This window comes from Doryrhamphus excisus, chromosome 16 (assembly GCF_030265055.1).
Source record: "Doryrhamphus excisus isolate RoL2022-K1 chromosome 16, RoL_Dexc_1.0, whole genome shotgun sequence".
Taxonomy (NCBI): domain Eukaryota; kingdom Metazoa; phylum Chordata; class Actinopteri; order Syngnathiformes; family Syngnathidae; genus Doryrhamphus; species Doryrhamphus excisus.
The window spans coordinates 15,180,640-15,206,038 of record NC_080481.1 but is presented as its reverse complement, the minus strand read 5'-3'; the positions used below and the strand labels follow the sequence as shown (position 1 = coordinate 15,206,038).

At 41.3% G+C, this 25,399-nt stretch overlaps 1 protein-coding gene across 15 annotated transcripts in view; it reads left to right on the top strand.

Annotated features, from left to right (window-relative positions):
- rap1gapa (RAP1 GTPase activating protein a) overlaps positions 1–25,399 on the top strand; it is a 56,337-nt gene that overhangs the window by 5,576 nt on the left and 25,362 nt on the right. For 3 of the 15 annotated variants that reach the window (XM_058051579.1, XM_058051578.1, XM_058051570.1), the window contains exons 1-2: positions 5,155–5,574; positions 13,804–13,839. In XM_058051579.1, coding sequence (XP_057907562.1) covers positions 5,531–5,574; positions 13,804–13,839 — 80 coding nt within the window. In that variant the 5' untranslated portion in view covers positions 5,155–5,530. Of the gene's footprint in view, positions 1–5,151; positions 5,575–13,803; positions 13,840–20,516; positions 20,566–21,823; positions 22,003–22,073; positions 22,336–25,399 lie in introns of those variants that run through there. The other 12 variants (XM_058051571.1, XM_058051573.1, XM_058051583.1 and 9 more) reach the window with 10 other exon arrangements.

Genomic DNA, 25,399 nt, shown 5'->3' with positions numbered 1-25,399 from the left:
CGGCCCGCATACGCGCTCTTTGATGTCACACTTATTATCATGCAGGTTCGTGTCTCATCACCGGGCTTCTGGCTCCAACACTGCAAACCTTATATAAGAACAATGAATTGGATGTACACTGATCAATCATGTGGATGTAACGATCGCTTACATAAAGCCTTTGCAGGGTAAAGGTTACATTAGGCGTGGAATGGCGGAAAGCAGTACAGAAGAATGACATCGTGTGCAAACATCATTACTGACCGAATAGAACTGGAATGTCACTTAGTGTAGTGCAGACCTCCACCAAGGCGGAGTATTTTGGATGTTTTTGTATCTTTTAGTTGGCGGGCAACTTCATTGAGGGTGACAAAGGGGGTGCTGTTATGATTCTGGTTGTTTTGATGGCACCATGACTCAAACAGTAATATTACATCCCTGTATTAGCCCCTTAGGCCAGACGACTTCATGGATTCCAAACACATTTGGAAGCTATTTTTGTCGTCATTGTAATACAGACCTGCCAACATGTACACATTTATAGTACTCAACATGTATGTCTGATTCTTGGGAAGGGAACAAAGGAAATTGGAAACCATAAGCAGTTTTCAAGGAGGATATACCTGTGACCGAGCGGACAAGGGGGTCTTGTGGGTGTACTTGATCCAGGGGTGGACCAGGCAGAAGGGTGGTACAGCGTGGCCTCCAGGTCCTGATCTGGCTGTTAGACTGGGGATGATGACCGGAGTGTGAGTGTGAAGATCAACACCTCCAAGTCTTTTAGTCCACGGTTCCCGTTCAGAAAAAGGGTGGATGGAGGTGGTACTCCAATTGGCGACTCCAAATTGTCCATAGGTATGAATGTGAGTGTGAATGGTTGTTTGTCTATATGTGCCCTGTGATTGGCTGGCCACCAGTCCAGGGTGTACCCCGCCTCTCTCGCCCGAAGACAGCTGGGATAGGCTCCAACACCCCGCGCGAACCTCGTGAGGAAAAGCGGTAGAAAATGAATGAATGAATAAATAGTTAGCTGCAGCTTGATAATAAACTACAGCATAAAGTATCCACAGGAGGGCGCTATTTCCTAGTATACTAATAATACTGTGGACAATATTAGTGTTATATTTGCTTTAAATTTTGCCTCTTATGTAACTTAATTAGGTAGCCTAAATATTATATTATATATTATATTATATTATACTATATTATATATTATATTACACAGCTCAGTGCCATTCGACAAACAATAGGATCATAAACATATTAAGTTAATATGAATGAAGCTCATTGATTGGATTATTACCATGTTGAAAAATATGAAATATATTGCTGGAATCCAACACTCTGATATGATATGAGTTGATCAAAATCTCATTTCAGTGATACTCCTCTTCCCATCAAAAGTCAATGTTATTGTGCATCAAATATGTATCTGTTATCTATCGATCGCCTGGCATGAAGACAAAGTCCGGCTTGCTTGTAGAGAATCATCTATAATGGGGGGTGCTGAGGGCATCGGGGAGAGATCATGTGACCCCGATGATCCATTATTACTGAAAAAGATCTTTCTTTGCAGTACATATGTGCTGCTACGCTCATACCGCAGACTGCATCTCAGTACCGTAAATAATGAATTACCTTCCTTTTGCAAATGTGTGACTTTGATTGCATGTGGAAGCAGTCACACTCAAACACGTTTCCGTGTGTCGAAACCACTTACTGTGACAATCTCGAGAACATGCAGTGGGTGTGTTTCATTCGTCTGTTTTGGTGTGCTGGCCGTCATATCGCAACTCTCTAATGAGAGAGCTGTGAAAGGCGATAGTGTCCGCGGCAGTGTGTTTGTGTGCGGCTCCGGGGGGGGGGGGCCTGAGGGCCGCGTGACCTCATTGGGACGATTCAGCGGGCTCGCCCCACTCCTCCCAATCAGTCAACAAACCCTCTCTTCAACTGTGTTATTTTCAGAACTCCACCAGAGGAGTCTAAATACTGAGTCCTCTAGCGGAGGATGTCAAAGTGAGGGGTCGTTTCTACAGGAAGTAACCCCGAGTTGCCTTGCAGTCATTCGATGTCCCTTCAAGTCACTTCGAACATCCTCTGAGTGTATTAGCATACTCTAAAAAAGCATACACTGGCTTAAAGGGGACCCTTTGGATTGAGTTGTGGTCTCCCATAGAGCAGCTACACACAATAACCCGCATAGAAAACTTTTTTAGATCTTCCAGAATCTGCACCTATCCAGCTGTATTTGTGCTTCCTGGCAAAAGGGTCTGTTTTAATTTAGTCCACCCACGGCCCGCCTCCGGGCATGCCCACTCCTCCGTGATCACATGCCCAAAGTGCTTCCTAACTATGAACCATGTAAGGAAGTCCGCCCCTTTGTGACATCACAAAGGAAAAATATTCATTTTGATATTACTATTTCAGGGCGGCACGGCGGTCAAGTGGTTAGCGCGCAGATCTCACAGCTAGAAGACCAAGTTCAATTCCACCCTCAGCCATCTCTGTGTGGAGTTTGCATGTTCTCCCCGTGCATGCGTGGGTTTTCTCCGGGTACTCCGGTTTCCTCCCACATTCCAAAAACATGCTAGGTTAATTGGCGACTCCAAATTGTCCATAGGTATGAATGTGAGTGTGAATGGTTGTTTGTCTATATGTGCCCTGTGATTGGCTGGCCACCAGTCCAGGGTGTACCCCGCCTCTCGCCAGCACCCCCTGCGACCCTCGTGAGGAAAAAACAATTTATCAGTGTCCTAAGTATTTATTTTGTGTAAGTCATGGAACAAAAGCGGTTGTCTGTGTAGCACTATAGAGTGTGCATACAGGGAGCGGGGTTCAAATGACAAACTCACCGAGTCCTGAGTTGCTAATAGTCATTTCCCGCCACAATGTGGTGGACAATCGGGTGGGTCAACACAAGTTTTGGCCATCCTGAAGATCCATGAAAAAAGCCACATTTTGCTACCGAGGTATACGTTGAAATAATCATTTAGTGCACGGCTTCAGTTGCCACTGGAAAAAAATATAAAATAAGGCGTCATTTCTTTTCACTTACTTCACGGCACGATTGCTCTTCGAATACTCTCACCCTTTTGGATTTGGACGGCATCCCTTCCTCTGCAAACACTCCAAATATCCCCGTCTATGTGCAATCCTTGTTCAGTCAAGTATCTGGAAAATATTTAGACAGTATACAGCGGCAATAGGCGGTGTGTTCACTGCCATGCAGTATAAATATTGAGAGCGAATGAGCTCCTTCCTTAAGAGGTTCTTGGCATGCGTTTCACTGCTAGAGCCTTTTAAAAGTTCACTTCCTGGTTCGTGGACATTGGCAAGAATAAGGAGTTTTTGCTGAATGGAATGTAGAAATGTTATTTATCCTTTTTTTTCATTTTACATGAAAAAAGTCAGAAAATAACTAGCTGAAAAAAATGTGGATACTGTCACTGATAGTGTAGTGGTTCGCTTTGGTGATATTTATGCAAGTTGCGTGTGGTTTGCTTCCACTCAATGACTGTGAGGATGAATGGTCTGTCTGTTGAAGGGCCGTGGTCCACCTTTCACTGATAGCATCGTGCCTCACTCGGCTTTTATTATCCGTGCAGACTACTGTGGCTTTAATTTCTGTGACTATTTTGCATATTTAAAAGTTGAACATCACCAGAACAGAATCTTAGCACTTCAAAAATGTCAACTTTGTGACATTAAAATGAACGAAATCCACGATTGAGTACAGGAATTAGTGAGGACGGTCATGAGATATGAGAGTTACTATAATGCGTTATTCATCTTTACCATACAGTTGATAGTCATTGCTTTATTGTTTTTACAATCAGTAACTGTTACATTTGTTCACTTCCTGCTTTCCATAATACAGTTTAAGTTTTTTTTTGAATTTTTAAATTTTTAATTTTTTTGTCCCGTACCGAAGTAGGAGGTGAGATGAGCATCCAATGACATAATGGATACCATAGTAAGTGTCAATATAGTGATATATATAGCACATCATGACTGGTTCAAGACTCTTTTTATTGTACATAATCCAATTTAATGATAACATGTATTATACACAATTACTTTCTACAACCTGTATAATGTCTTTAATGTAAGCGTACTCGCTTCATCATGAAGTGGAGGAGGTGTGTCAGGGCCGGAAGGTGCTAGTTACTGCCGTCCTTTCATAGAGAGGAAAATCCAGTGTCCAAGTCAAATGCCACATATTTTTATGCGTCGCTGAATGAGTGAATGGAATTGAATATTCAACTGCCTCTGTCCACCAGAGGGATACACCAGCCTCCAGCACCTCTGGCTCCCTCTGGTGGACAGCTGGATGAATGATTTGAAATGTTCTGATTGGCTGGGACGAAATGCATTATGGGAAGAAAATAAAATAGCAGTTTTTATTCATTTTATATTGTATTGGTAGTTGTATTGTATATTTCTGAGCTACATTTTGAGTGTTAAGTTGCAGTGTGATGAATAAACCTGTCAATATAATGGACAACTCCATTATTCGAACGATAAAGAAAAATGAAGTTGATTAATTGACTTGATAAGGCGTGTATGTGTGTTTGTTATCCTTGTTTCTATTTATCTCAGGCTGGATCTCTGTTTGTTGGTCCGACATTGGAACAAACAGAGCGCGTTTGGTTGGCGGAATAAGTATAAACAAAACATCACAAAATGGTGAACACTTCCGGTGTAGTTTACCATATGTTAAACCTTATAAAACTCGTACTGACAGATGATATAACAAAGTAGCGATAATCAAATCGCCTCTCATTGCGTGTAAATACGCAGGGCCCACCGGACTGCTCATCAGTGGAAATAAGACATTAAAATATATTCATTCATTCATTCATTCATTCATTTTCTACCGCTTTTTCCTCACGAGGGTCGTGGGCGCGCTGGAGCCTATCCCAGCTGTCTTCGGGCGAGAGGCGGGGTACACCCTGGACGGGTGGCCAGCCAATCACAGGGCACATATAGACAAACAACCATTCACACTCACATTCATACCTATGGACAATTTGGAGTGGCAAATTAACCTAGCATGTTTTTGGAATGTGGGAGGAAACCGGAGTACATGAAGAAAACCCACGCATGCACAACCCGACCCGACCAGAGCTCTGTGATTGTTTACTTAGAGTGATTAATCGCCGGTCAGCCATCTTTTAGTGAGCTGCAACAAGTGGCCCAACAAGTCTGACACCATCGTGTTTGGCCCCAGAGACGTATATTAAAGATTGGGGATTGAACTGTGAGAAAAAGAGGAGGTGTCTTGCTTCCAGTTCAATAGCAGACTGGTCATGGTCAGCACCCACCACCATCACCCCTACATCACCCTCATCCTCTTTGCCCATTGCCTGTTTGCAGAGAAGGCGTGTAAGCAAGGAAGGGGCAGGGCATATTAGCCCTTGCTGGGGGAGTGGACACGCACACAAACACACACAAACACACACACATACACATGCTCAGTCAGCGTATGTGACACAAGTGCTGGCTCCATTGAGCTCTGAGTGGACTCGGTCACTGTTGTGTGTCAGCAGGTATGCCACAGAGAAAGAGGAGTTTTACTTTTGGAGCCTACGGAGGGTAAGAGTATCATATTAATAATCAAATCATCAGAATGTGTGACAAAGAGTGTTTGTGTATCTCGCTCTGTCTCCCTTGTTTGATGACTTTGCACATTCTCTCGTATGTTTGTGTGCATTTGTGCACAAGCGTGCCATCGTGTGTATTCTTGTACGTATTCTTTGTCTCAATGATGGCTGTGTCCAATGAAGTAAGTGCTTAAAAATGCTTGTGCTGAACTAAAGGCTGCATTGTGCCCAGTAAAGGCATCATGTATTATAGAGGCATGGCTTCTATGGGGTTTTTGGAAAAGTTTGGTATTAGTTCAGTTAATGATATTTTTACTTTGGATCTGCTTGTAATGCTAAACTAAACATACGGTGACACTAGCTCTAGTCAAGAACTGCACACCCATCGCTGCCACTGGGCACTCATGTTTTCACTTCAGGGGCCAGATTTCAGTCCAATGCTCTTAAAGTAAACGGGTGCACCAATGCATTTGCCTGAATAAGGATATATTTACATTTTTAATGATGCTGCCCACAAATTCGTCCATAACAGATTGGGAGCTTACTTTTAATAGTGATGGCCAGTGGCGTTATAATAATAATAATAATAATAATAATAATAATAATAATAATAATAATAATAATAATAATAATAATAATAATAATAATAATTCATAATAATAATAATAATTCATAATAATAATAATAATTCATAATAATATTAATAATTATTATTCATAATGATATCAACATTAATATTAATAATAATTATTATTATTATTAGTAGTAGTATTGTTCTAATAATAATAATATTTATTATTATTATTATTATTATTAAAAAAAATAAAACCTATAAAAATATAAAATTATTTAGGCCTATAATAATAATTATTATTATTATTATTATTTATTATTATTATTATTATAGGCCTAAATATTTGATATTTTTAAATAGATTTTTAAATTTATTATTATTATTATTTTACCTTTTTTATTTCATATAATAGGGCAAAAGCAGACTAATAAGCAAGTGAATAAGCAGGCTAATACTAGCCTACTACTACTACTACTAGTAGTACTAGTAGTAATAATCAGAAGAAGAAGAATGATGATAGTAATAATAATAAGCTAATTAATAATATAATGATAATTATGATAGACCAGGGTTCAATTCCACCCTCGGCCATCTCTCTGTGGAGTTTGCATGTTCTCCCCGTGCATGCGTGGGTTTTCTCCCACATTCCAAAAACATGCTAGGTTAATTAGCGACTCCAAATTGTCCATAGGTATGAATGTGAGTGTGAATGGTTGTTTGTCTATATGTGCCCTGTGATTGGCTGGCGACCAGTCCAGGGTGTACCCCGCCTCTTGCCCAAAGACAGCTGGGATAGGCTCCAGCACCCAGTACCATCCGGTAACATCCAGTAGTTGGATGTTTACATACCAACCAATAGCAACTGCAAACACTGCAAACACTTACATCACCACTCTGAGATGTTGACTACAATGTTTGTTGGAATTTGAATTTCAGATTGTTTTTAATGCAATTGAATGGCCGCCGCCGCCAGTCTGGTCATATGCTTGTGTGTCACGTGAGCTAAACCAAACGAGTGTACAGTGTATTCTCTGTTTGCAGTCCTCTCATGAACTCTTCACGGTGAAATAAATAGGTCGACGAGCGCCGTCTTGAATGAGCTCCTTGGGGGGGGGACACCATCAGGCGACACAAACGTGACGCATGGTGTCATGGCGAGACAGTCTTTCTGTCGTACAATCAACGGATGATTACGGAAATCCCTGATTTCTCCTTTCTTTGATGGACAGAATGACATTATTACACAATGTAAACCAAACCTTGCTTCACATGCAAACAGCACAATCTTTGTATCTCCCTTTTGAAAGCAAACGCAGTGTGATGCTCTCATGCCTGACGCTTATTGTACTGAAAATGGAACCCTGCCTGAGTTTGGGGAACAACACAGAGAGGGCCTTTTTTTTTTTTTGTTTGACAAAAGCAAACGTTTGCATGACAAAAGATGATTAGACCGCAAGGCAGGGCTACTTGAGAACAGGAGGCCATTCAAGAGCATTTCCAAGCGTGGAGGCAAAACAAACAGGAGATGTAGAGCGACGAGATGGGCTCTTCATTGCCTACTCAGGCGGTCCATCGTGCATATTTGTTTTGTCTGAATGACAAGCCGTTTGCCTATGCAGAGACGCCGGGCAAGATTTTGTCCACTTTTCTTATTCATGCTGCTTAATTAAGATACATTCAATCGTACAATAGTCTTTTATTTTGGTCATGGTTTTATTTCATTTGAACATGCATCAGATTACAATTGAGTGCATCACATCATATGGTACCCATTATGTCACCTCGTACTTCGGTATGAGGCGCATTATTTAAAAAAAAAACAAAAAAAAACATAAACTGTGTTATGGAAAGCAGGAAGTGAACAAATGTAACAGTTACTGATTGTAAAAGTACCAGATGGAGGGGTAGGATTTAATAAGCTTTGCTTCTTCCTACTCCTTTTGGACATGTGGAACTGGGAACTGATTATGTGATGCATTCAATTGTAATCCGATGCATGTTCAAATGAAATAAAACCATTACCATTACCATTACCATTACCATTACCATTACCATTACCATTACCATAATCAGTTCACAGTTCCACATGTCAAAAAAGGAGTAGGAAGAAGCAAAGCTTATTAAATCCTACCCCTCCATCTGGTACTTTTTCAATCAGTAACTGTTACATTTGTTCACTTCCTGCTTTCCATAATACAGTTTAAGTTTTTTTTTAATTTTTTTTACATTTTTTGTCACGTACCGAAGTCTGAGGTGATATGACCATACAATAACATAATGTGTACCATAGTAAGTGTCAATATAGTGATATATATAGCACATCATGACTGGTTCAAGACTCTTCATCCTTGTATTTAGCAAACATCAACTGCTTGTATTGTTTCTTGAATTGGCTCATCGTTGTGCATTGTTTGATTTCCTTACTCAATCCATTCCATAGTTTGATTCCACATACTGAAATGCTATGGCTTTTTAACGTAGTCCTAGCATATAAGTGTTTCAAATTTGAGATCATATTTCTCCTCTCATTGTGTACAATGCGGACATAATAAGAACAATGATCATCTGACACATTTAAAGTTGAAGAAATAACTCCAGGAACTGGCAGGGAATTGCAACAATCTGGCAATGAAATATTATTTAAAGACTTCATATGGAGTGACATGTTAGTTTAGTGCAATACATTGTCCACGTCCCGGCCAATCCCGTTTGACATCTGCTACATGAATGGCCGCATAATGAGGATGATGTTATCGGTCCATTGTGTCGGATGTGCTGATGTTTTTGTGTGTGCGTTAGAGCGAGTTCACTACTGTACTAGAAGTTGTAGTGGAGCCAAATGGGAACATTCAGCTATTTTACACCCACGTCTTTGTCAAAAGGCTCATTCAGGCTTCTCAGGGCTGAGACAGTCTTTCACTTCAGGTTTGTTGACAGTATCTGGTGTCCTTTCTCATGCACTTTCGGTCACAACGCATGGCATCATATTTTCTCTGTTTTTCATTTCACTTTGTGTAATACTCTGAATAATTTCAGTTTTTTTTTAATCTGAATCTGAATACCAAAAGTCCCAGAATGCACTGCAATATTGTTGTTTTGACATATCTGGTGCATCGGTACTTCACAAAGAGTAGGGGCGGGGTCACCGGCAGGGATGACTTTCTTAAAGAGATATTATTATTTTGTTTATAGTATTTCAAAGTGGGGGTGCAAAAACATTTAAGTCCCCCAGTGGGGGCATGGCAGAAAATAACTGAGAACCCCGGTGCTAAATCAAGCAGCTTGTCTGACTCAATTTTAAGTGGACACACTCTAAATTATGTCTATAGGTCTGCACGGTGGTGGAGTGGTTAGCATGTTGGCCACATAGTCAGACCTGGGTTTGATTCTCCATTTGTGCATCTTTTTTGTCTGTGCATGCGTGGGTTTTCTCCAGGTACTCCGGTTTCCTCCCACAATCCAAAAAAAAAATGCATAAATGATTTTGTCTATATTATGCGCTGTGATTGGCTGGCGACCAGTCCAGGGTGTACCCAAACTCCCGCCCGAATTAACCCTGTGACCCTCGTGAAGATAAGACCCATAGAAAATGGATGATTTATGTCTATAAAGACAGTCATAGAAAGCATTGGACTAGCCTCGTTTCTTCGGTTTATTTGTTCATTTTAATGCTTGGTACAACTAAACGTACATTTGTTATTACAAATATAATAATGACAACAAAAATAGTGTAATTTTAGAACGTATATTTAGCCATTTTTATGGTTTTCTTGATAATAACCCAGTGCTAAAATTAGATTGCAAAAAGTTGGTCTTTCTGTTCTCAGAAATATCATCTTTATTTGACAATACACTCAAACCTTGGTTTTAGTATGCCCCAGTTTTTGTACACTGTCCCATCTTTTGTACAATATCGCATGTAACAAAGTAATCGGTTTGCCCAGTCCTGTATCGTTCCATAAAGTAAAACGGCAAACAAAGCAGCCTCTATTTTGCTGACTCCCTGTCCATACATTTTTTTTAATTGAGTATGACTGTGAAATAACCAGCCATGGGGCCAAAGAAAGTTGCTGTTTTTTTAAAGAAAATAAGAAACACTACTGAATGGGATTTTAGCAGGATGTATGGGAAGCAATACATTTTGTACATTCGTTATTAATAAATAATTTTTATAAAAAAATATTTTTGTTAATATTTTGGGGTATCTGAATCGGATTAATTGGATTGACATCATTTTCAGTATCTGCTGTGATGATAACATCCAATCAATATCCTGAAAAAAAGTTCTCGTGGTTTTTTGTCTTTTTGACTACTGAGAAACGTGAAACTTTAGCGAGTTGCCTGCCAAAGTCAGCAAGGCCTCGAGCCTTTTTAAAAAAAGACATGTTGGTCGGATTACATTTTGAGGACTTAAATTTCACATATATAATCTTCCTGCTTTACTAATGTCTAGTGAAGTTGATTGCAAGCTGAACAACAAACTTGTTTGCTTTAAGCTGGATTTACTCCGCGGGCGCTTTGCCTTGTGACCTACTTGCAAGAAGTCATGTTGCTGATAAAACGGCCGCAATGTCAAATTTCTGACGTAAAGGAAATTTTTCGAAAGTTGAACAAAAAGGTGATTCAGAGTTGTTTTGGGTTGATAATTTAAAATTGTCTCAAAGTGTCTTATGGCTCTTTTAGTTACTTACTGGTGTGTGCTTCCATGGAAACCGGTTCATGTTTGATGATTAGATAACAAAGATGGAATAAAAAAAAACAATGTTTCTTCTCAGACATGCTGGCTCTGACCTGTGGCACAAACAAACAGGTTCAACAAGTTTGTGTACGTTTGCACGCTAAAAGCAGGCAACACACAGCGTTTTGACTCGTCACTTTTCAATGTGCAAATATGAGTCATGAGCCACAAATGCATCAGCACTGACATACTTCACATAGCCTACTTTTGTCCAACATCACAGCAGGACATTGTCTCTGTTTCTCCTCTGTTTTTTTTGCATTGTACAGCATTTGGACTTATTATTCTTATGTATATTTGCAGTTTCATATGCAGTGAGTTGTCCAGCTCCCTAGAGAGCGCCAAAGTTTGGCATCGTTTAACATGAGAATACAACATTGAAGTCTGTAAAATTAAATAATTAAAAATAAAAAATAAAAAAAATCACAAAATTTGTAACTATAATGATGGAAATGGTAATATTAATGATGATTATAATGATGGTAATAATGATAAAGATTATAACAATAATGATAATGATAATGATAATAACGAGTGGTTAGCGCGCAGACCTCACAGCTTGGAGGACCGGGGCTCGATTCCACCCTCGGCCATCTCTGTGTGGAGTTTGCATGTTCTGCCCGTGCATGCGTGCATGCGTGCATGCGTCCATAGGTATGAATGTCCAGTCCAGGGTGTACCCCGCCTCTCGCCCAAAGACAGCTGGGATAGGCTCCAGCACCCCCCGCGACCCTCGTGAGGAAAAAGCGGTAGAAAATGAATGAATGAATGAATGAATATATTTTAATGTCTTATTTCCACTGATGAGCAGTCCGGTGGGCCCTGCGCAATGAGAGGCGATTTGATTATCGCTACTTTGTTATATCATCTGTCAGTAAGAGTTTTATAAGGTTTAACATATAGTAAAATCTGCTGCCTGGTGGTTATGTTCTCATAGTTTTTGGTTTAAAAAGCATATTTTAGCACACAGGCCCCATTTTAACATCTTCAACTTTGTGATTACCCCAAAAAGAAACAAGAAAAAAATTGATTTTGGTATTTGTCTCATTAGGTAATCTGCTCACACCCTGTCTGATTCAATAGAAACATCCCAAGAAACTCAAGCAGCATAATAAGATTTAGAGAATGTTATTCTTAGTGATTCAGAACTTAGTGACGCCCTCGTCATGCCGGGAGTACCTTGGCGATGAAGCGAACATGAAGTTACGTGCACGTGTTTGTGTGAGTTCTGGTACATCATCTGGTGCATTTAAGGTGGAGCGTTACGCAACATCCACATGTCACACAGACGGTTGGCATTGAATATGTGATCCGCTGCATTAACACCAATTAGGTCGCAACCTACTTAAAAAAAACACAACATGTACTTTTTGAGAGTCGGTGACAAACCCCCGGGCATGTTTTTTTTTTTTTTTCAATCACAATGATGCAGCTTTCCCAGAAGAAGGAAGCTTTAGGTTTTCATTTGTCTTTTAAGTTTTCAGTTCCTACAAAAGAAGAAGTGGAATACTTTGCCTTATGCATTAGGAAATTTCGTACTGAAGCTACTTGCCTTGTTTAGGCTTTATTTTCACTCATTCCATTAGAAAAATGAGTTCCGGTAGAAAATGAATGAATGAATACTGAAACACTGTGGACTATAGGGTTACTATAATTCACAGCAAATTCAATACACTACAATGTGTTGCGTTATATGAATGATTATATTTGAAAACAACGGGCAGCGTCCACGCTTCCACTCTTTCGTCCAGTTAAGTAATGTAGATTCCTCTTAGGAATTCTTCTTAGGGGGCGGCACGGCGGTCTAGTGGTTAGCACGCAGACCTCACAGCTAGGAGACTAGAGTTCAATTCCACCTTCGGCCATCTCTGTGTGGAGTTTGCATGTTCTCCCCGTGCATGTGTGGGTTTTCTCCGGGTACTCCGGTTTCCTCCCACATTCCAAAAACATGCTAGGTTAATTGGCGACTCCAAATTGTCCATAGGTATGAATGTGAGTGTGAATGGTTGTTTGTCTATATGTGCCCTGTGATTGGCTGGCGACCAGTCCAGGGTGTACCCCGCTGGGATAGGCTCCAGCACCCCTGCGACCCTCGTGAGGAAAAAGCGGTAGAAAATGAATGAATGAATTCTTCTTAGGGTTCCAATTTGGCCGGTCCCGTGTATCTCAGTTAAAATGACATCTCAAATAAATGTGCATTATGCATATACTGTACACATATTAATACATCTTATTTATCTGCAGTCACTCAATTGCTGCAACATATGCATTTGATGAAAGCAAGCCACCACAAATGGTGCCAAACAGCTTCCTCACTGAGAGGCTGCTGTTTTTCGTCTGCGTACACAGTGCCCTCTACTGGCTAAAAGAACTTTCTCATGCAATTAAAAAATAATAATTCCACTTTTCTTTCTCACTATAGCATTGCCATATTGTTTCGGGTCATGTAGACTGATTTAAGGACACATAGCAGTCTAGCAGTGACCCATGAAATGTATGCATCAACATATGGATTAAAAGCAGCCACAACAAGCAGTATTCCTGCCATACTTATGGGAACGCTGCTTCCACAGATGGCTGGAGATATTTCAGGGTAACCCGGCCCCACTGCATGCACAATACCCACAGCCACACTCCAACAGGTCAGTGCACTGATACATGTGCAAAAAAAAAAGGACAGCTCGGGGAGCCCACCGCAATTTATTCCACGCTTTGATCGGACAGGTAATTGCAGGAAATGAGGAAGTGATTTGTTACAATTAAGATCATCAAATAATGTAACCTCTGTAGCGTGTTCATGTATACTAATTATACCTCAGTAATTAGACTTGTATTTGACGCATGCATCCTTAATGAGGTGTGAGATCATTTGTTATTAATAGCTGTTTACTTTCTGTGTCTGTTTCCAGGGTGGACAAGACTTTCTCCAAGGCCAGGAGTAAATGGTGAGTTGGTTTCTTCCAATGTTCTACTTGCATTAGTCAGCTATAGTCTGCAATCCGTGAAGCTGGCTGACGCAGGCTGTGGCGTGCCCAACGTGTCAATGTGCCAACCGAGCTGTGTGTGTAAGGAAGATGAATGAAGCCGAGGAGGAGCAGATGGGCAGCAGTCTGGGTGTGTTTGCGGCCATCTCTGTGGGTGCTGGCATGGTGCTGTCTTGCAAGGATGATGCGCTGCTTGAGTGTGGCATGTGGCGGCGAGCGGGAGGGGGGGGGGGCATGGAGCATAGATATGCACTATCGCTCTGGAAGGATACTGGTGCCAAGGTGGCGCCAAGGGTCGAGAGATGGTATGCTGGAGACTTTGCTGCAATGACGTCAGCCTCTCTCTTTGGAATATTGACACATTATTTGTTGTATTACAGTATCTGTCTAGTTACAAAACATACAGTATGAGGATCTAGAAAGGAAAAGAAAATGATATCAAAAATGATATCAAGCCATCTCTTTAGTCAACTACTACACCCCAAGGAAATCTCATGAATGAGACATTGTACTCATAATAATACAATAATAAGATAATGTTCCAAAATGTTGTACTTAGAACAGACAACAATGACATTCATTCATTCATTCATTTTCTACCGCTTATCCTCACGAGGGTCGCGGGGGTGCTGGAGCCTATCCCAGCTGTCTTTGGGTAAACCCTGGATTGGTCGCCAGCCGTCACATCACAGCATCACATCCAGTGGCCAATTAACCTAGCATGTTTTTGGAATTTGGTGAGTACCCGGAGAAAACCCGCGCATGCACGGGGGAGAACATGCGAGGGTGGAATTGAACCCTGGTCTCCTAGCTGTGAGGTCTGCGCGCTAGCCACTAGGCCGCCGTGCCGTCCACAACAATGACATGTAAGGGTATAATAATAAAACTATTATTATATGTTATGTATATAACATGTATATAATATATATTATGTATATATCATGTATATTATATACAGTAAACCTCGGATATATCGGAAATTCGCTCACAACGGACAGATAAAAAAGAACCAATTTTTCTGTAATGCATTTCCAATAAAAATTCATTGCATATATCGGATTTTTTATAACGGATTTCGCCTATTTCGGACAAAATCTCCAGTCCCGTTCCAATGCATTTCCATTAAATTTCCCTCGCATATATCGGATGGCCGCATCGTGGCGCTCCGATTCGCCGAATCGTGACAGGCCGCTATACGACGTCATTTGCAGCGTTTGCAGCGTTGCCTGCGCGTCCAGGTACATTGGAAACATAGTCAAGGAAGTGCCTTTTTATAACGGATAAAATCCGATTTACGCATATACCGGATATAAATCCGATATATGCGTAAAACGGACATTTTCCGGTATACGCATATAACGGATTTTGCTTATATCGGACAAAACCAGTGGGAACAATTGAATCCGATATATCCGAGGTTTACTGTATCATGTACATATTCATTCATTCATTCATTCATTTTCTACCGCTTTTTCCTCACGAGGGTCGCGGGGGGTGCTGGAGCCTATCCCAGCTGTCTTCGGGCGAGAGGCGGGGTACACCCTGGACTGGTCGCCAGCCAATCACAGGGCACATATAGACAAACAACCATTCACACTCACATTCATACCTATGGACAATTTGGAGTGGCCAATTAACCTAGCATGTTTTTGGAATGTGGGAGGAAACCGGAGTACCCGGAGAAAACCCACGCATGCACGGGGAGAACATGCAAACTCCACACAGAGATGGCCGAGGGCGGGGACCGAACCCTGGTCTCCTAGCTGTGAGGTCTGCGCACTAACCACCAGACCGCCGTGCCGCCATCATGTACATATATAATATATATTATATTATAGCTATTTTTATATGGAAGTTTACTCTTGGGGTGCACGGTACTGTAAATAGGCATGTTGGCCCCACAGTCAGGAGATCTGGGTTTCAAATTGCAGCTCCCAGAGAGTGTAGGTACTGTACCTAATCTTATGGCCACTGTGTGTATATTGGCTTCCAGTTTTCCCTAATCCATCACACTAATAGGTCTTTATGAGCCTCCGTGCCTCTAATCTAACCTAATCTGTATTTAATGTCAAGAACTGTTCGGCTTTTCAACTTGTGTACTTGATTAAATGTTAAATGGTCATTGTGGATCAACAAATGATCCTCGGATCTCCGTGGAAGGCGCCTAATTGGTTGTAATCCTGATAGCTCGGCTCCCCTGATGGAAAGAAATCATTGAAGAGGGTTTGTGAGGATGAGATGTTTTGTAAAGCGCCTCTGCCGCATTCTCGTTTTCTGTCCCACACACACGTACAGATAACCAGATAGAGGGGGCACTCCGCCTCACTGTCCCTTGAGCATGATGGATTATTGTGGCCCGGCTATCCGTTGTGTAACTCCCTGCTCGTTCTTTAAAACAAGATGGCCTCCTGTCCCGCTGCGCCATCCAGGACTGACCTTCACGTCGGATAGGCATGCAAATCCATGGGGGAATGTTATGCTAGAAAGAATCAATTCAATGCAGATGCTTTCTTGACGTTTGTTAGGATTTCTCTCAATGCACAGAAGAGTGAACACAACAATGGGCAGGCCAATAGCGCCACTTACAAATGTAGAGGAGGTATTTTTGTGATGCTAATACAGTATTACTCTTTTGAACGCATATTGTTTTGACAAGAAAAAGTCTTTACTTAAGGGGCACCGGCAACATTGCATAAGAGTGGGAATTTGCAAACAATTACAGCATCCATTTTTGTTTTTGTTTTGACTAAGTATGTTCCGATTAGCATACTTAGCATATGCTAAGTATACATTCATTCATTCATTTTCTACCACTTTTCCTCACGAGGGTTGCGGGGGTGCTGGAGCCTATCCCAGCTGTCTTTGGGCGAGAACACGGGGAACACCCTGGATTGGTCGCCAGCCAATCACAGGGCACATATAGACAAACAACCATTCACACTCATACCTATGGACAATTTGGAGTCGCTAATTAACCTAGCATGTTTTTGGAATGTGGGAGGAAACCGGAGTACCCGGAGAAAACCCACGCATGCACGGGGAGAACATGCAAACTCTACACAGACATAGCACAGACGGTGGAATCGAACTCGGGTCTCAGGTGACATCATTTCTAAACAAACAGTGGTTCTATACAAAAATGATAAGCCCGCAACGATAAAACACGGTTTTGACATGAAAACCTTTCTATGTGGACAGAACATGTACATGGGGAGAACATGCAAACTCCACACAGAGATGGCCGAGGGTGGAATTGAACCCTGGTCTCCTAGCTGTGAGGTCTGCGCGCTAACCACTCGACCACCGTGCCGCCCCGATGGCATACATTCAGTGTAAATGTTTAAATGTTTAGATGTACTATTGGCTATATTAGGGGGTCCATAACCCCCAAACAAAGCCAATATGCTCGTTTTACCGGAACATGAACAAATTCCTGGTATCCCAAAAAGTGAGATCTGATTTTGTTGTATTTCTGCAGACTGTCCCCCCCCCTCCCCGTCCTTGCTGTCTTAACTCCCATGAGATGACACTTATCATCTTCTCCTCATGTCAGTTTGTGCACACACATGCCTGCACATGCGCTAAGCACCTAGTGTCCATGTGGTGCAAAACCTCAGGTGTCGGGTTGCCCGCGTATTTGCTTCATCAGTGTGTCAAGTGGCAGAGCAAAGTCAAGGCCGGTCAGAGCAGAGACCGTCTCATGCTGACTGACCAAATATAGAACCGAAGTGACGACCATGCCCCCCTCAATTCCGCCATAGGCTGTAATTTAAATCCACCTACTTTCCAGCATGAGCACGGGGTGTCTTAAACAATCATAAAGTCATCACCACAGCTGCTGCTTGGAAGGATGACACAGCTAGGAGACATTTTCATGTTATTTTTATCAGACATTCTTTTTTTCTGATGTTTCTCGTCAACTGTTAAGTGATGCAATTTCTGCTCCTAGAAAGCATAGCATAACAGAACATAGTTATAGTTTATATTTATGGATGTATTCATCAGTGGGACCTTCTTAGTTTGCTTTCAGAAAACACAAAAGAGCATATTCAGTCAGATGATCCACGGTGATCTTCCCCCCGTCTGCTTTGCTGATTTCCTCAGGCATGTACTTGGTGGGGGATCTGTTTCCGAGGGGGAATATGGATATTGTTTGAGTCGGATAACCATTCGGAATAATAAATATATCCCACAGCAAAAGCAATCATCATCTCTTTAGTTTGAGTGCCTGGAGTCAGTCTAAATGTGCACTTTTGGTGGTCTGAGGAAAAAGAAAAAGATGGTGATGTGCTAATTACATCTGTAGAACACTGTGGTGTGTAAAGCAGCGGGACTCGTGACTTCCATATGACAGAATGTACTATAGGACGGCTGCCTCATACGATCCCAGCTCTTCACCGTCATCTTTGCTAATATGTCTTGACACACAGAGAACAGGATGTGCTACATGGGTGAGTCAATCTTTTCTGGAAAAATATTGATGTTGCTTATAGTCTACAGTACTTAATCATACTCATTCAAAGGACGCTTAAAAGGATGTGTATAGTATTGTAGTTTTTCAAGAGAAAAACACTATCACATGGATTGAGAATGAAATACTCTATTATTTTGGATGGGTTGTAATGGTACCGTGGACATCAGTTTTAGTTATTAGTTCCAAAAGGTTTGATATAAATCGAAATATATGATACTGATACTGATATTTGTCCTATAGGAAATAAAGTAAATCTAATTAATCTGTTCCAGATTCCCAAAAATGTAAACATACAGAAAACTCTGAAAGCTGTCAGAGCTATTTCGTTTGAAAAAACATTTCACTTAAGAAAATGGAAGATCATCTCAAGCTGGGAAAATATCCCACAAACATTAACTGGATGAATTATTGCAGTAAAAAAATTAAAATTTGACCTAAAATGATATTCTTATTTATTGTCAACTCTACTGCTTAACACCATAACCACTCAGTTTTATTGGCAAAACAAAAAACCTTGCATCTCTCTTTCAACATTCAACAAGTCTACACCAGAACACATCCACTGTATATGGAAGAAAATAGAATATTATGTAATTATAGTATCAAGGTCCTACAGGATGATATCAAGGCACTATTGGAAGATAATGCTGTTTTATGCGCCGTTGTGTCGCATTCTAGATTGTTCAGTGTCAATAAAGTTACTTTTTTATTCAGTGGAACATGCACGTGCTATTTCACAACACACACAATAATAATAATAACACAATCATAATAATAACACGGGCTACTGTTGCAGCCATAACCTATGCCAAGCTAAAACTCAACTTTGAACCTTTGATGTCACTTCCTGTCTTCAACATAATTATGTTAAAACTCAAATTTAGAAGGTCGCTAACAGGATTTCATAAGGAATACTACTTTGTGGATAAGATAAAGGAATATATTTATTACAAGATGATAATGTTGCCTTGCACAGTGTTGTTAAGGAGGTTGCAAACCCTATGGAAAAAATAGAATATTGTGGAATTATATCAAGGTTCTACAGGATGATATCAATGCACTATTGGAAGATAATGCTGCCTCTGAATGAGATTTAAAACCCAATGGAAGAAGCATTATGCAATGATACCAAGGTTCTACAGGATGATATCAAGGCACTATTGGAAGATAATGCCGTTTTATGCGCCGTTGTGTTGCATTCTAGATTGTCCAGTGTCAATAATGTTACTTTTTTTTATTCAGTGGAACATACAGGTGCTATTTCACAACACACACAATAATAATAATAATAACACAATCATAATAATAACACAGGCTACTGTTGCAGCCACAACCTATGCCAAGCTAGAACTCAACATGTTAGAATCCCACATCTGTGGCTCATTCAAATTAAATACATAATGGATGGACATGTATATTTATATATTTATATAGCACAGTAGCTATGATGCCTGATGACCTCTGACATATTACTGTTGTATAATGTGACCTTGATGGGGGTTGTTTGACTTGGATTGCCTATTGTGGGTGAGGTGTGGGGGTTGTCTCCTGAGACCATATTGCTTGTTTTGAGGCACACGATTTTGATTTTGGTTTTGGATTCTTCTTACTTGCTTGACAAACTGGTGATATAGAGAAAGTGATGGACGTTAGGGGCAGGATAGCAGCAATCCTAAGGGGATAAAGGATGGCCAGGCAGGCAAGGGGAGTGACCACGGCCCAATTTAAGCAGGCTAATGTGGTGTGGAATCTGCGGCATCAGGGTTGGCTAGAGGGGATTTACCGAGGAGAGGGATGATCCTATTCATTTTAATCCATCTCCCCTGTTTATATTACATTTAAAGAGGTTACTTTTGTTCATCATGTCTCATTTTATAGATGCAACATCAAATTCTTGTTGCTGTCATCAGATGATGGACAGTATATTTTTTCAGGTGAGAGATTATTTTCTAAGCGTTGCAGGTAACGTCATGTTGTTCTTCTGCAAAACAACCACAAAACGCTTAATCCAAGAAAACAGATTGTAGCTAATGTGGCTTTTGAACTTTCATACTGTTTACTGCTAAGCTTGGGAAGCGTTAGCAGATTATTTTTTTGTGAGCTTCTAATACAGGGTTATAAATGGTGCACACTATGATTGTAATCCCTTTTTTTTTTTTTTTAGCACTGATCAGGGATTCACACAAGATGCACATCAACGCAAATATGTCCAGGTACATTTGGCCATTGGAAAGAAAGATTTAGCAGAATTGGACTCATTACTGTGCTGGGGACTGCTGTTTTAGTGGAGAAGGTGCATATTTTCACTATAAGGATTGAATGAGAGTCATTAGAGAAATAAAAACCTTCCACATTACCTTCCACTCCTCATTAAAAACATTAAGGAAGGGGGGCGGGGGGTTGGCGCCTTTGGGAGTTTGATGTTGAACATATTGTACGAGTCTGAGCATTATAGGAGCGTGCATGTGCATGTGCATGTGGGTGTTTTGCTTTTTTTTTTTTTTTTTTTTTCCTCTACGTTTGACTGATGTGGTTGCCACAGCAACAGCCCTATCTGGCTCATGAAGGCAACCCCCGTCACTCCAATCAGACCTGCTTACTTTTAAGTGAATACAACACTTAAAAGGACGATGGGGGAGGGTGCCACGCGTTTTTTTTTTACAAAGAGTGGTGGTGGTAGTGTGTGAGCCAGTGGTAGGGACGCTGGCATGAATTATAAAATTTAACTATGAAAAAACTTTCATTCATTTTCTACCGCTTTTTCCTCACGAGGGGGTGCTGGAGCCTATCCCAGCTGTCTTTGGTCACCAGCCAATCACAGTGCAAACCGGAGTAAACCCACACATGCACGGGGAGAACATGCAAACTCCACACAGAGATGCCCGTGGGTGGAATTGAACCCTGTGAGGTCAGCGTGCTAACCACACAACCGCCATGCCGCCTATGAAAAAACGTAACTTTTACAACAAAGTAACTAAGATATTTTGGGGGGAAAAATCCCACCCCTTGACCTTGCAAAATCCTCATTCATTCATTCATTTTCTACCGCTTTTCCTCACGAGGGCGGGGTACACCCTGGACTGGTCGCCAGCCAATCACAGGGCACATATAGACAAACAACCATTCACACTCACATTCATACCTATGGACAATTTGGAGTCGCCAATTAACCTAGCATGTTTTTGGAATGTGGGAGGAAACCGGAGTACCCGGAGAAAACCCACACATGCACGGGGAGAACATGCAAACTACCACACAGAGATAGCCGAGGGTGGAATTGAACCCTGGTCTCCTAGCTGTGAGGTCTGTGCGCTAACCACTCGACCGACCCTGCAAAATGATATTTTAATTTGTTTGTTATTTTTTGGCGCCCCTGTCGGTTAGGGTCCTATTCCCCCTCCCCTATTTCGGTGTCCCCAGCCAGTGGAGTAGATCATCCTGGGAGTGCAGTGGAGAGCAGACAAAGAGGGAGGAGATAAAGGAAGTGACAGGCAAAGAGTGCATATGTGCATGTGAGAGGCTGAGTGGGAGGAGGGAGTACAGAGGGAAGGGAAATGAGAGGTGGAGGAGATGCTTCAACCTCACTTGGAGCGAGCGTCAGTCTGACAGAAACCCGGCGAGGTGAGCAGGTGGACGTCTGATGAGAAGAGGTGAGTGAGCTGAAGATGAGGATGGAGGGAAAACGTGGCCGTGACATCTACAGGGAGGAGGGAAAAACATTAGGCGAGGGACAGCGGAGTGAGGAGCTAGAGACTACAGAGGGTGATGTAGATGTAGACAGTGAGTCACACCGTGAGTAAGTTTGCTGCTCCACTCCACACAGGACGTTCTATCCGGACGCCATGCTGGGACATCCTCACACGGTTTGTTGTGAGCTGCACTACTAACCAGCTGGGCTGCGTTATGTAATATTTTATGGGGTTGGTATGAAGCTTATTGCTGAGAACCGAGCTGCAGGAGGTTGTCCGTGGTAACTACGCAGAGTAAGTCATGTGCATGTATTGTTTATGTATTGCACTCCATGCTGGGCGAGCTGTCAGCTGTTTGTGTTTTATCCATAGTGTACATCTGGCAACATGGAAAAAGAGTGCAGTGCTTATCAATCCAGAAAGAGTGAAGTCGCTTTGACAAGTGATTTGTAACTACAAGTTTTGTAAATACAGTACAATGTCGATTACAGTATTCCTCTAATTGTTTCTTGATGTGGAAAACTGAATGTAAAATTAATTTCATAACTGTAAGAGGAGGCGGCACGGTGGTCTAGGGGTTAGCGCACAGACCTCACAGCTAGGAGACCAGGGTTCAATTCCACCCTCGGGCATCTCTGTGTGGAGTTTGCATGTTCTCCCCGTGCATGCGTGGGTTTTCTCCGGGTACTCCGGTTTCCTCCCACATTCCAAAAACATGCTAGGTTAATTGGCTAGGTTAATAGGCGACTCCAAATTGGTATGAATGTGAGTGTGAATGGTTGTTTGTCTATATGTGCCCTGTGATTGGCTGGCGACCAGTCTAGGGTGTACCCCGCCTTACGCCCGAAGACAGGTGGGATAGGCTCCAGCACCCCCCCGCGACCCTCGTGAGGAAAAGCGGTAGAAAATGAATGAATGAATGAATGAACTGTAAGAGGAATATTAGAGGGTTCAAATTATCAAAAAACTCATGAATGAAAAAATTCATTCATTCATTTTCTACCGCTAGGCTGGAGCCTATCCCAGCTGTCATTGGGCAAGAGGCGGGGCACACCCTGGACTGGTGGCCAGCCAATCACAGGGCACATATAGACAAACAACCATTCACACTCACATTCATACCTATGGACAATTTGGAGTCGCCAATTAACCTAGCATGTTTTTGGAATGTGGGAGGAAACCCACGCATGCACGAGGAGAACATGCAAACTGCACACAGAGATGGCCGAGGGTGGAATCGAACTCTGGTCTCATAGCTGTGAGGCTTGCGCGCTAACTGTAAGCGTTTATCGCGGGTAATAGGTAGTAGTATTCCTTTGTTAAAAATTTAATATTTTAATATTTTGAGTCCAGAAAACCTGTTTACGGCCTACAAAATACTTTTGTAACGTTACCAGAGCTCCCATTTTAGGCATCAATAAGACATAACATAAACTCACACTTTTTTTTTTCTGGACAGCGTACTTCTTGGGTTGGCTTTGGTCTCATCAATGTAACATTAATGACATAATGAGTGACCAGTGTAGAATACGATAAATCACGTCTTTATATGATATTCCGAATGGCTTACATTTGTATTTATATTTATATATAGCAATTTTTATGCTTGAAAATGCTTGCTTTTGGTCAGTGATATGTCAAATTTGATTAAACATGTTTTTTTTTTAAAAACTAATAATAGGCTGTAGTCAACAGCAATAATGTGTGTATTTATTTATATACCAAAACTACTGAAATGGTACCAACTTAAATGTTAGTAATTGGACTGAAACACTAAATAGCTAACAGTGCATCATTTTGGTGCTAAATTAATATTTATGGTTAAGTTAATGGTATTCAAATGAGGCAAACTTGCATGTCACAAAACAAACTTTGGACAAAATTTTGATATTTTTGTTATAAATGAGTATCCGTTATGGATAATGCGTTTTTGCCGGATACGAGTACGAAACGAGTACATTTCGTCATTATCTGCTGCTCTATGATTGGCCAGTCACACACAATGACATGGTTGCAGCCAAAGAAGAGCTCGGTGGTGCATCACACGGTGCAAATGGGAAGTTTAAAACGACTCGCCGTTTGTCACAATGCCTCCACTTTATTAGGATTTCTTCAGCTGGCTATTATTTTGGTGTGTATATAAAGTTGTTCCTTAACATGCTTGATTGACACTCAACAACTCAATACATATAACAGCGGGCACGATCGTGCATCAGTCACCCAATTTTTTTTGGGGTGGTTTGGCTGGTGATATGAAGTCAGTTGGAAAACTTGCAAAAGTTGCAAAAAAAAAAAAAATGACCTGCAGTGTGAACATAGAGCCCTATTGGTATGAATTAGTCAAGACATTCACTTGTTGTGTAACAGCCCCCCTGCACTTGAAAGATTCATGCTGGCTTTCGTCACCTGTGTTCTGAGGAGCAGCTGTTTTATTTCCATCCTTAGCAGCACCACACACACTTTCTCATGGGAGTGGACTGTTTGCTTATAATAATTTCTTTTCAAAAAAATGGCCATTAGGAAATAGAGTTTTGGTGTACTTTTTGTATAATTGTATTAAAGTATTATGCACCGGTACATAGGTAGACTTATTCAGATAGTATTCAGATGGACAGCAATTCATTTGAATGAGTCCCAACCCACACCATCAACCACTTTGTGTGTTTGACACTGACTGAATCAATCAAACAAATTGAAAGCCTGCTGTGCAAACTCGCCCGTTGTCAGTGTCAATGCCGCAGTGGGTATCGATCAGTGGTCCTGCGGGGACAGAGCCATCATTGTACAAGTATTGAATTCAGAGCAAAAGATGCGTGACAACATCGCTCACTGGTTTAAAAATGCATCGCTCTCTTGTGTCGGACATGAAACATGTTCTGCTTGATTCAACGTGAAAATATGGTTATTGTTTTTTTTTTTTTGTCCATATCTCTGAAGTGTTTAAGCTTGGCATTTGGTGACGAGCGTGTTTTCATAGGTTTTGGGAATCATGTTATTTAGAGCAAGAAATGAATAAGTCATACATTCAAGTGTCTGTTAGCAGGGACGAACAGATTAGCTGAAATCTGCTCCCTCGGAGAAAACATACAATACTGATGGGATTATACCAACTGGTGTTTTGTTTATTTTTAACTTGTGATTTATCTTTGGCATCATACAATTTTGTATGATCGCATTTGTTTTCTCCTTCAACTCTTAATTCAAACCAGCATAACCAAAATACCAAAAGGGGTCCTTTCATAGTAAAGGGGGAGGCGTGGATGCATGGATGGAGGCTTTAAGGATAAGTACATTCACTTGACTGTTGACTGACTGGATAGATGGACGGATTGTTGGCCGGTGGGCCAATTGTGGCCCA